Source organism: Poecile atricapillus, chromosome 13 (assembly GCF_030490865.1).
Source record: "Poecile atricapillus isolate bPoeAtr1 chromosome 13, bPoeAtr1.hap1, whole genome shotgun sequence".
NCBI lineage: Eukaryota > Metazoa > Chordata > Aves > Passeriformes > Paridae > Poecile > Poecile atricapillus.
In genome coordinates this window covers 15,890,233-15,903,094 of record NC_081261.1, presented here as the reverse complement: position 1 = coordinate 15,903,094, position 12,862 = coordinate 15,890,233, and the positions used below count along the sequence as shown (strand labels likewise).

The window sequence follows — 12,862 nt, the reverse complement described above, 5'->3', positions numbered from 1 at the left end:
AAGCCCTTTTAAGTCTTTATCATTGATAAGACAATTAATGCAGATTTTGAGAGAACATCAGAAAAGGACAGCATACTTCACACTACATCTTTGGTCAGAAATGCAAATCCTTGGGAACGTGGGCAGCAGGAAAACAAACAAATACATTTCCCTTTTGAAACACATACCTTGGGTAACACTGTTCTCCCTGAATGCTTTATACTACTAACCAGAAGAACATGATACTTGAAAAAAGATCATGAGAAGATCTTAGGAAATATTTGTCACAAGTACTTAATTTTCTAAGAAAATCTCATAGTAGAACGGTAAGAGAGAACTTTTATCCTTGAATATCCACTTTTCATCATTCATCATACCTTCACATGACCATAATTAAAGGAGAGAAGGGCAGTTTTCAATAAAAAGACAAATGAATACCAGCACGGTCAACAGTCAGCAAAGGTAATGAGGTGGTACATAGTGCCTTCAAACCTGTCATCACCATGCCCCGGCTGTTTTAAACTCCTCCACCCAACTCGGGTGGAAATGCTACACAACAGCAACAAAATCTCTTTGTCTGCAAATATCACACCTACAGGCACCCCTTGTCTCACAGGACAGTAATTTATTCAGGAGCAAAACAACTCACATTTAGACCACTAAACTTCAGCTGCCTACAGTAATTGCTCGAAGGTGCAGTCATATCGTTATTATGGACCCCCTCCGAAAGAGCTGGGGGCTCTGGCAAGTAGTGAAGGAAGGAAGGACCACTGACCGTGTCGAGGAGAGCGGAAGACTCCGGCTGCGTGTCCTTGGCCGCGGGGCCAGGCGGCGGCGGCGGAGGGAAGTTGGGGCTGAAAACCATGAGGTCGCTCTTGCCCGCGCCGTCCGCCACGCACAGGCTGCGGCTGTGGCGCTGCGAGTACGACCAGCTGCCCACTTCGCTGGCGCACACCAGCGTCGTGGGCCCGGGCCCCGACAGCACGGCCGCCCGCGGCGCCCAGCGCGACGCCCCGTACAGCACCACGGCCAGCAGGAACAGGCTCGACACGGCGCAGATCGCCACCACCAGCCACACGTTCGTCGCCGCGCTCGCCGCCCCGGGACCCAGTTCCGCGCCCGCCGCCGCCCGCGACAAAGAAAAAGACGACAAAGACGACAAAGACGACGAGGATCCCGCGGCCAGCGCCGCCTCGGCCGCCTCCACCAGCGACACGCTGAGCGTGGCCGTGGCCGAGCGCGCCGGCTCGCCGTGGTCGCGCACGACGATCAGCAGCCTCTGGCGAGGGCCGTCCGCCTCGTCCAGCGCCCGCGCCGTGCTCACCTCGCCGCTGTAGAGCCCCACGCGGAACGGGCCCTTGCCCCGCGGCTCCCACAGCTCGTAGCGCAGCCACGCGTTGTAGCCCGAGTCGGCGTCCACGGCGCGGATCTTCGCCACCACCTGCCCCGCCGGCGCCCCCCACGCCGCCCACGCCCACAGCGTGCCCGAGCCCGACACCGCCCCCGCCGCCGCCGCCCCCAGCTCCGCCGCCTCGCCCGCCACGCCGCCCGCCTCCGCTGCCGAGCCCGCGGGCGGCAGCAGCGCCGGAGCGTTGTCGTTCTCGTCCAGCACGAACAGCTGCACCGTGGCGTTGCCGCACAGCGGCGGCTCCCCCGCGTCCACCGCGCGCACCTCGAACTGCAGCACCTGCAGCTCCTCGTAGTCCAAGGGCTGCAGCGCCCACACGCGCCCGCTCTCCGCGTCCACCGACACGTAGCTCGACGCCGGCCGCCACCCGCCGCCCGCCGCCCCCGACGCCGACACCGCCGCCGCGCCGCCCTCCCACACCGAGTAGCTCACGCGCCCGTTGCCCGCCTCGTCCGGGTCCCGCGCCCACAGCCGCGCCAGCTCCGCGCCCGCCGCGTTGTTCTCCCGCGCCAGCACCGTGTACACGGCCTGCGCGAACGCCGGCGCGTTGTCGTTCACGTCCGACACCGGCACCCGCAGCCCGCGGCTGGCGCGCAGCGGCGGCGCCCCGCCGTCCTCCGCACGCACCTCCACCTCGTACTCCGACACCCGCTCCCGGTCCAGCGCCTCGCGCAGCACCAGCGAGTACGAGCCCGCGAACGTCGCCTCCAGACCGAACGGCGACGCCGGCCACACCCAGCACCGCACACGACCGTTCGCCCCCGAGTCCCGGTCCGACACGCTCAGCAGGGCCACCACCGTCCCCAACGACGCGTCCTCCGGCACCGGCACCGACAGCGACGTCACCCACACCTCCGGCGCGTTGTCGTTCACATCCACCACCTCCAGCTCCACGCTGCAGTGACCCGACAGCGGAGGCGTTCCTTGGTCTCTCGCTTCAATACGAAAATCAAATATACTGACTTCTTCAAAGTCCAGTGCTGCTGTGAGGTGAATCTCCCCAGTCTTTGGATTGACAGAAATAACATCTCTTCCACTCGGCGGAATGAAGCTGGTCGCAATAAAAGTAATTTCGCTATTACTTCCCAAATCCGGATCCGTGGCGTTCACCCTCGCCACAAGCGTCCCAACCGCAGCGCTTTCCAGTACCTGCACTTTATACACCGACTGGTTGAACTGGGGTGCGTTGTCATTCGCGTCCAGCACCGAAATCACCAATTCCATTGTCCCTGTCAGAGATGGCCGGCCCCCGTCACTCGCTGTCAGCACCAACCGGTGGACGGGAATTCTCTCCCGGTCCAGAGGTTTCGTTAAAACAATTTCGGGTACAAGATTCCGTTCATTCGATTTTTTTATATCCAGAGAAAAGTACTCGCTGGGACTGAGTGTATAGGTGAGCTGAGCATTCGCTCCGATATCCGCATCCGACGCGCCCTCCAGTGGGAAACGAGACCCCAGCACAGACGATTCCGCGATGCTGAGGTTTCGGCTGGCGGCGGGGAAGACGGGGGCATTGTCGTTGATGTCGGTGACCTCCAGCTCCACATGGAACACGCGCAGCGGCCGCTCCACCAGCACCTCCAGGCGCAGCGCGCACGGCGCGCTCTTGCCGCACAGCTCCTCCCGGTCCAGCCGCGAGCTCAGCACCAGCGCGCCGCTCGCCCCGCTCACCTCCACGCTCGCCCGCCGGCCCTGCGCCACCAGCCGCAGCCGCCGCGCCTCCGCCTCGCCCGCCTCCAGGCCCAGGTCCTGCGCCAGACGGCCCAGCACCGTCCCGGCCTTCGCTTCCTCCGGCACCGAGTAGCGCACCTGCCCGCCCGACACCGCCCAGGCCGCCTGCAGCACCAGCACCCGCACCAACGCGCACCGCCGCTCGCCCATCCCTGCCGCCGCCGCCGCCGCCGCTCTGCCTGCCGGCCCCGGCACGGGCCCCGCACGGCTCCCCGCCGCCGCCCGGACCCAGCGGCTCTGCTGCCCGGCCCGCGCCGCCCCCCCGCGCTCACAGCCGGGCTCTCCGCCGCACCGGGGCGGAGCCGCCCACACGCCGTTCCTGAGCCTGCAGCGACACCGTGCGCTGCTCCGCCGCCTCACACGCTCACACACAGCGCCTGTGCTGCCGACCAGGGAAGGGTATGTGTTCTGCCTTGTCTTCTTGTCGTTATTCTCTTTTTTTTCATTATATCTTCCTTTGTGTTTGGAAGTTATCCTTTTCTTCCTCCTCTTCCTTCAACGCCTTTTTTATTTTTCTTTCTTCTTGCATTTCCTTTTCATTTTGGTCATGTTTCCTTTCTCTTTCATTTTACTCCTTGTAATCTTTTGCCTTTATGCCTTATCCGTCTTCTTTTTCGTCCTTGTTATTCCACTCTCCATTCTCTCCTCTCCTTTCCTATCTCCTTCTACCCTCCTGTATTCTTCAGCCGCACTGGAAAGTTGTCCGTTTTCTCTCACGCCGCAGAGACCATCAAATGCGGAGCCATCAGCGCTAATTACGGAGTATCATTGCTGGAGAGCTGCTCTGCTCTAACCAAGGCTGTTACGAGCCAGCTCTGCTTAACATCTAACAGAGAAGGTCCGTGAATGCTACTTAGGTCTTTTGTCATCTCTTTAATGTTTCCATTCTGTCCTGCCTTTCTCCTTTCATTCTGGAGTTTATTTTTATTTCCATGGATTCCTTATTTTTTTACTACTATTATTATTTTTTTTATTGTCCTTATACTATTTCTATTTTTCTCTTCCATTTACTCTCTTTCCCTTATCTTTCTTTGTTCTTTCTCTATGTCTTTTCATTCCTGCTTATCCCCCCTCATCATCTGTTTTCATCTTGTCTCTTCTGATCTTTTTTTTCCTACACTAAAATATTTTCCAAATCCTTACAATGTAGCTTGGGAATATCTCTCTTTCAAGAGAGTCAGTACCTGACTCCTTCATGTACCTCTTTGTCTGTTGTTGGTTTTTTAAAATCCTTCTAGATTCTTCCTCCTTTCTCTTCCCCCTTCCTCTCCTACTTTCTTATCGTTGCCTGCCCTTCTCTACTTCCGTACTTCTATCTTCTCTACATTTATTCCTCCAACACAATATTTAAAAATACCTACAGCATCCCTGCCACGAATCACAGATATCCCTTGAGCCAGAGTCTCATGTCTCTTCCCTACACCTCCTGCCCATGTGGAGAGAGGAATCTACTTGCTGTCCGTGCGTCTGCAACTTCCCCTCCCTCCAGGAAAAAAGGCCACGAGTCTTCAGGCTCCAGTGTGCTCGAGGACCCAGCAATAGTGCAGCAAGGCAGTCAGATGGCAAAGCACAGCTCTATCACACCAAACAAGTTTCACCACTCCCTTACACAGAAGCTGAAGCCCCAATTATTGGCATCTCTGTGCATAGAGGTCTGAAAGACTTCAAACAAATCAGGGAATTATCTCTTTCAGGAACTCAAACCTATCACAGCTCAGCATGACAACCCTCCTTACAGGCTTAAAAAAAGCACTGGGCAGCCACAGCTCCTGAGGACTCATCATGCATCTCAATCCTTCCTGACTCACTTTCCACTTGCATGTTCAATGTTCTTCTCTTCCTTTCTGGGGGGCACTTGCTGCCCAGACAACACACCAAGAACCTCGGTATCTACGAGGCCCCACAGAAAATCTCACACTCACCTGAGAATGATCCACCTGTTACAGTCAAATAAAAGCCATGAAGGTAAAACCACAACAAGGTCACTCAGAACACTCCCTTGACCTCCTACACATCTATTTAGGGAAAAGAATTTTGGTCCCTCCTCCATTCCTGCTTGCTGTCACCCACACAGGCTGTGCCTGGAAGCAGCAGAAAAGGAATGAGAGCAGGAAACAGCTGCTTTGTTGGTCCAATAGGGTGAAAATTCAGCTGATTCAACAAAAAGATGCACAGCTGAACAGGAACTAAACTACACTGGTCTCAAGAACATCAGCACTCGCTGTATGAATTACCTCTTCTGAATTGATTCCTTCTTCAGAAAATAAATATTTTCAGGCAAGGGAGGTGAGTTTTAAAGGATATTTACCCTTCAAACTGTCAGCGTTTCTGGGGAAGATGGACAGAAGAAAATCGCTTATGTTCCACAAAAACTGGACAGCATGCAGTGCCCATTATGCACTTCTCTCACAGGGGGAAAAGGAAGCAGACCTGTAAGCTACAGAAATTCTCTCCAAGGAAATCTTAGAAGAGAGGAATCGACATCCCCCACACTGATGGGGAATGGCCCAAATATCTGCCAAGATGCCAATGAGAGACAGGAAATAAACACAACAACTAACAAACCCAGCAACGCAAAATCTTGTGCAGTTTGAGAGAGAGAATAAAAATTTTTGAAAAGTGCTATTCTGCTGTATTGAAACACAAGTTTTGACAACATCTTGAATACCAAAACCCATCTAGCAAGATGAAGAGCAGAGACATAATGAGGGAAAGATTCAGAGAAAGTTTGGCAGCTTGATCCAAATTTCAGAAAGGTTCTCTTTGACCAACAACACTCCATGCCAAACCCAAGCAATTAAAGACATACATGGCAGATGTCTTCAATAAGAGCAATACCAGAAAGAACAACTGTACTCTAAGTTATGCAGAACTTCAGGGTGTTCTCAGAGGATCCCAGGAAAGCAGCACTGTGTGGTGGAACCATTCCTGAAGTATGCTTTATTTTGCACCCTGGGAACTGGGATCCCCACAGCCAAAACAGACAATCTCCATTTCCCCCCAAAAACGTATTCAAATCCTCCCCTTTCCCCACGTCTGGCACAAAGAATATATAGAGTGCTGCAAATGTAGGCTGTGATTCTTTGACTTCTCCCACATGCCAGGATGCTTTGTGTCTTCAGCAATTTCAAATACAAACTGAGTTCTTAAAGGTTCTGCAAACAGAGTCATGAACAATATCCCAGTCCCCACAAATCTTCAAGAAAATGACACCAAACCTGAACCACAAATCCAGTCAAAATGTTAAGTGAGTGGAAGAATTTCTACAGTAGGAAACCTGAGCTGCGCTGCTCTGTAAATGTGGAGGTTTGGTGTTGTGGTGGTTTCACATTGATGGACATTCAGGGAAAAAAGCAAGAATCTAAATCACTAATCTAAACCACTACAGGTGTGTACATCCAGACACCAGAATGAGCCGTGTGTCATGACAGGACACACCATCTCTACCCACACTGACTGGGCAAGATAAAGAGCAGGGGAACAAAAGCACAACAAGATTACACCCGCCCACACAACCACCCCTAAAAATCCTCTCTGAAGAGGAGCACAGACCCACCATGGCAAGCACTCAGGAAGCTGGAGTAAATATTCTACAATACATACAGAAATCAGGTTGAAATGCTACCCTCCCACAACAACACTCCCAAAACAGCAGCAAAAAATGTTCATCAGTCTGAATGTTGCCAACTCTTATCCAACACATTCCCTATGTCAGGCCAGCGGCAGCACAAGGAACTGTCTCTGATGGGAGATGTTCATAACTCCAAAGGATTCTGTGGCCATTTCAATACCATATATTATCTAAAAATCTGGAAGGTCTCCAACATCAGACACTTGGAATTTGGCAAAGGATTCTGGGCAGAAACACTCTGGGCCCATCCTAGTTCCTGCTTTTCCCTAGGCATGCTTTGTTCCTCACTCTGTACCATTTCTTCGCGAGAAAAGACCATCATCTCACATCTCCCATTCCTTTCTTCTTATGACATGGACTGTGGATGCTAAATGCAAAAAGAAGGGAACAGAAACTAAACGGTATGAAACTAATTCTCAGGCTTCTCATACTGGCCTGAGAAAGCATGAGAAAGAATCCAAACAGTCCTTGGTAAAGGACAGCAATCCTTGCAGGTGATGTTTAGGAAAACAGTCAAGGGGTGATGTTACACTTAAGCAATGATAGATGTGTTGCTTTAATGAGCAATGAGAGTTTTACCTCTCGGATTTTCTCAAACATGTCTATAAAAGAAGATCAAGAATAATAAACTTTGCTCTCCTGTTCAACACCAAAAAGAGTCTGTGTCTTTCTTCTCCCCGTTCCCAACACAGTGACACTGGACCATGATTTTACAGATTATTTCCAGTTCCCTCAGACAAGTTTTTCCACTCCTGCAGAATAACATCCCAGTTTTCACAAACACTCTGCGGGACCAACCAAAATGGAGAAATGACACTGCCAATTGAAAATACATTAGAGCAGAAGTCCAAATCGCCAGCTGTTCCCACAACTCTTGTAGAGGAAAATGACAGAGGACGACAAGGGAGAAGAAACCACAGGACACAATATCAAGGCCAGCACTCTGCAAAGGCAATAAGGCCGTACACAATGTCTGGGGTCCTGTTACCAGCACAGATTCCTTCTTTTGCACTCCTACACAAAGCCCAGGTGGAAACAGTACATAGTAGACAGCAAGAGCGCTGTCTGCAAAAATGAAGTGATTTCATTTTAGGGGAAAACAAACCACATCCACCCCAGAAAATCTCAGCTGCGGACCGTAATGCCACATGGGCGCCGCCACGCCTTTATTTCTACCAAGCCTTCCCCACCCACCAGCAGCTCGGGGAATCCGCCAAGAACACTGCGGCAGATGCAAAGGTCCTTTGACAATGTTAAGCACCCGTTAAGCACCCACTGCCCTCGGGCCGCGACAATTCGATTAGGATACCACCAGCTACTGCTCAGAGCACACAAGCAGGGGCAGAATAGGGAGAGAATAAATGGAAATGGGCAAAGGAAGGCAACTGACCGTGTCGAGGAGAGCGGACGGCTCCGGCTGCGTGTCCTTGGCCGCGGGGCCAGGCGGCGGCGGCGGAGGGAAGTTGGGGCTGAAAACCATGAGGTCGCTCTTGCCCGCGCCGTCCGCCACGCACAGGCTGCGGCTGTGGCGCTGCGAGTACGACCAGCTGCCCACTTCGCTGGCGCACACCAGCGTCGTGGGCCCGGGCCCCGACAGCACGGCCGCCCGCGGCGCCCAGCGCGACGCCCCGTACAGCACCACGGCCAGCAGGAACAGGCTCGACACGGCGCAGATCGCCACCACCAGCCACACGTTCGTCGCCGCGCTCGCCGCCCCGGGACCCAGTTCCGCGCCGGCACCCGCCGCCCGCGACAACGACAAAGACGACAAAGACGACAAAGACGACGAGGATCCCGCCGCCAGCGCCACCTCGGCCGCCTCCACCAGCGACACGCTGAGCGTGGCCGTGGCCGAGCGCGCCGGCTCGCCGTGGTCGCGCACGACGATCAGCAGCCTCTGGCGAGGGCCGTCCGCCTCGTCCAGCGCCCGCGCCGTGCTCACCTCGCCGCTGTAGAGCCCCACGCGGAACGGGCCCTTGCCCCGCGGCTCCCACAGCTCGTAGCGCAGCCACGCGTTGTAGCCCGAGTCGGCGTCCACGGCGCGGATCTTCGCCACCACCTGCCCCGCCGGCGCCCCCCACGCCGCCCACGCCCACAGCGTGCCCGAGCCCGACACCGCCCCCGCCCCCGCCGCCCCCAGCTCCGCCGCCTCGCCCGCCACGCCGCCCGCCTCCGCTGCCGAGCCCGCGGGCGGCAGCAGCGCCGGAGCGTTGTCGTTCTCGTCCAGCACGAACAGCTGCACCGTGGCGTTGCCGCACAGCGGCGGCTCCCCCGCGTCCACCGCGCGCACCTCGAACTGCAGCACCTGCAGCTCCTCGTAGTCCAAGGGCTGCAGCGCCCACACGCGCCCGCTCTCCGCGTCCACCGACACGTAGCTCGACGCCGGCCGCCACCCGCCGCCCGCCGCCCCCGACGCCGACACCGCCGCCGCGCCGCCCTCCCACACCGAGTAGCTCACGCGCCCGTTGCCCGCCTCGTCCGGGTCCCGCGCCCACAGCCGCGCCAGCTCCGCGCCCGCCGCGTTGTTCTCCCGCGCCAGCACCGTGTACACGGCCTGCGCGAACGCCGGCGCGTTGTCGTTCACGTCCGACACCGGCACCCGCAGCCCGCGGCTGGCGCGCAGCGACGGCGCCCCGCCGTCCTCCGCACGCACCTCCACCTCGTACTCCGACACCCGCTCCCGGTCCAGCGCCTCGCGCAGCACCAGCGAGTACGAGCCCGCGAACGTCGCCTCCAGACCGAACGGCGACGCCGGCCACACCCAGCACCGCACACGACCGTTCGCCCCCGAGTCCCGGTCCGACACGCTCAGCAGGGCCACCACCGTCCCCAACGACGCGTCCTCCGACACCGGCACCGACAGCGACGTCACCCACACCTCCGGCGCATTGTCGTTCACATCCAGCACCTCTAGCACCACCTTGCAGTGACCTGACAGTGGGGGCGTCCCCTTATCTGTCGCTTCGATTTGTATCTCATATGAACGAATGTCTTCATAATCCACACTGCCTGCCAGATGTAATTCACCCGTCGTCGCATTTAAATGGAAGATGTTTTTCCCCTTTTCAGGAAAAGTATTGCTCACACTAAATGTCACTTCACCATTACTTCCCAAATCCGGATCAGTTGCGTTCACCCTCGCTACAAGTGTCCCCTCTGTAGCGTTTTCCAGTAACTGCACTTTATACACCGACTGGTTGAACTGGGGCGGATTGTCGTTTGCATCCAGCACCGAGATCAGCAGCTCCATTGTCCCTGTCAGAGACGGCCGGCCCCCATCACTCGCTGTCAGCACCAACCGGTGAACGGGAATCGTCTCCCGGTCCAAAGATTTCGTGAGTACCAGAAACAAGGATTCACGGTATTCCTCACTCCGGTGCAAATCCAGAGAGAAATGCTCGCTGGGACTGAGTGTATAGGTGAGCTGAGCATTCACTCCGATATCCGCATCCGATGCGCCCTCCAGAGGGAAACGGAACCCAGGAGGGGAGTTCTCCGATAAACTGAGGTTTTTTCGGGCAGCGGGGAAAACGGGGGCATTGTCGTTGATGTCGGTGACCTCCAGCTCCACATGGAACACGCGCAGCGGCCGCTCCACCAGCACCTCCAGGCGCAGCGCGCACGGCGCGCTCTTGCCGCACAGCTCCTCCCGGTCCAGCCGCGAGCTCAGCACCAGCGCGCCGCTCGCCCCGCTCACCTCCACGCTCGCCCGCCGGCCCTGCGCCACCAGCCGCAGCCGCCGCGCCTCCGCCTCGCCCGCCTCCAGGCCCAGGTCCTGCGCCAGACGGCCCAGCACCGTCCCGGCCTTCGCTTCCTCCGGCACCGAGTAGCGCACCTGCCCGCCCGACACCGCCCAGGCCGCCTGCAGCACCAGCACCCGCACCAACGCGCACCGCCGCTCGCCCATCCCTGCCGCCGCCGCCGCCGCCGCTCTGCCTGCCGGCCCCGGCACGGGCCCCGCACGGCTCCCCGCCGCCGCCCGGACGCAGCGGCTCTGCTGCCCGGCCCGCGCCGCCCCCCCGCGCTCACAGCCGGGCTCTCCGCCGCACCGGGGCGGAGCCGCCCACACGCCGTTCCTGAGCCTGCAGCGACACCGTGCGCTGCTCCGCTGCCTCACACGCTCACACACAGCGCCTGTGCCTCCGCTCCATTATGGCTATTCTTCCTACCATTATTCTCCTTTTATTTTCTTATTCATTTTTCATATTACTCACTGTTTCCTTACAAACAATCTTTCACTTCTTTTTCTTACTTCCTCTTTCTCACTTCATTTTGCTTTCTTCATTTAATTCCCTCTTTTTAATCATGTTTCGTTTCCTGCCTGTGTCTTCCTTTCCCCTCGTCTTTCTAGTCTTCTCCTTCCTCCTCCGTCTTCTTTTCCTTCGCTTTCATCTTCGTCACTTTCCTGTCGTTCCCCATTCTTTACTCTCTTTTTCTTCTTTTGCCATTCTCCACTCTTCTTTTTCCACACTGGGACGGTCTTCAGTTGTCTCTGCTGCCTCGGCACTGATCATCAAACTCAGAGTCAGCAGCGCCAGAGCTCGGTGCCCTTCATTGAGTCCTGCTAGGTACCAACTCCAACCCACTCGGCAGAGGTAGGTGCGCTGTTGTCCTGTATTGTCGCTTCTATTTTTCTGTCCTGTGTTTTTCTTCCTTACTTTCCTTCTGGCTTTATTTTAACTTGCAGAAGATCCTTACTTTCTTTTACATTTTCTTCTTACTTCCATTTGCTATTTCTTTCTTCCCCCTTTGTTCTTAATCTTTCCCTTCTCTTTCCTTGTTCTGTTTTCCTGTCTTTTCTTTCCTACTTATCCTTGTCCCATTTTCCCCCCATTCCCTTCTGATTCCACCTTATCTACTCTTCTCCTTTTGTCCTTGGCCAAAATATTTTCAACGAGCTCACAATGAACAATGGAAATGTCCTTTGGGAAAAGAACTCATTTTTCTGTTGACACTCATTCCTTCAACTCCATATTTATTTTTTTTTTTATCTTCTTCTTTCTACGTCCTTCTTCCTTTTTCTTCTTTCTCTCTCTCTTCCTTTCTCTTTGTTTTCTTTCCTCATTCTTTGTGCCTTGACATTGCCATCCATATTTTCTGCTTCCATCCTTGTAACTTCTGGTCATTTTTTTTTCCTTCAACAAAATATATTAAAGATACCTACAGCACCCCCACCACAAACCACAGACTCACCCTTGGGCCAGAGTTCTCATTTCTCTTCCCCACCACTTGGCCCTGTGGATAGGGAATAACCAACAACATTTCTGCTTACCTTCTACCCGCGCACCTAAAAATTCCACTCCCTTTAGAATCAAGGCCACACTCTTCAGCCTCCAGTCCTCTCAAGGACCTGCAACAGCATAGCAAGGCAGTCAGACGGCGAAGAACACCTCTGCTACATCAGCTTCCACCACCATCTGACACAAAAGCCAGAGAAACAGCTGCTGAGTCATCTAATGAAAGAGGCTCCAAAGATTCCAAACAACACTGATGAGTCTCGCATTCGGGAACTCCAACCCATCCCAGCCCAGCACAGTGATCCTCCAATGTCACAAAAGCACAATGACATCACAACTACCGACCACGCCTCCTACAGTTCCATGGAGACCTCTTCTTCCTGACTCGTGTTCCACCTGCAAATCCATCCCAAAGCCACAAATGGAACACCACGGCATTGCCACTGAGAATATCTGCTGCCTGCCCAACAACATCCACCCCCAAAAAATGCATTAATGTCACTTCCACATCTGTCCTTGCTTCCACGTGCTCACCCTGTGCCAGGCAGCAACAGGACAGGAATGACAGCAGGCAGTGGTGCTCCAACCCCAAAGCCATTTCAGCCTGGGCAACATCAATATCCACTGTGAAGATACTGCAGCAGAACAGGAACAAAAGTACACCTGACTCTCACACACAGCTTCTTCAGGTACAAACAATTCACCTGTAGCATTGCTGGCTGCTTTCTGAGAAAAAAGAAATGCCAGGACCAGGAGTATTGGCTTTAAGGGATGGTGTACCTTAATGTCACCAGCACTTTTGTTCCTAACAAGACCAAGACCTGAGAAAGAGCTGAGGCAGACTTCCAAGAGGGCTGGCACAATGATACAAATCTG

General features: G+C 55.1%; 2 protein-coding genes across 2 annotated transcripts; both read right to left on the bottom strand.

Annotated features, from left to right (window-relative positions):
* Positions 1–270: 270 nt before the first annotated feature.
* Positions 271–6,107, bottom strand: LOC131584099 (protocadherin alpha-8-like). Its single transcript, XM_058848874.1, has one exon. It carries the CDS (start codon positions 3,266–3,268, stop codon positions 605–607), a length of 2,664 nt encoding a protein of 887 aa, XP_058704857.1. The 5' UTR covers positions 3,269–6,107; the 3' UTR covers positions 271–604.
* Positions 6,108–7,952: 1,845 nt separating this feature from the next.
* Positions 7,953–12,725, bottom strand: LOC131584103 (protocadherin alpha-3-like). Its single transcript, XM_058848878.1, has one exon. It carries the CDS (start codon positions 10,654–10,656, stop codon positions 8,065–8,067), a length of 2,592 nt encoding a protein of 863 aa, XP_058704861.1. The 5' UTR covers positions 10,657–12,725; the 3' UTR covers positions 7,953–8,064.
* Positions 12,726–12,862: the final 137 nt, after the last annotated feature.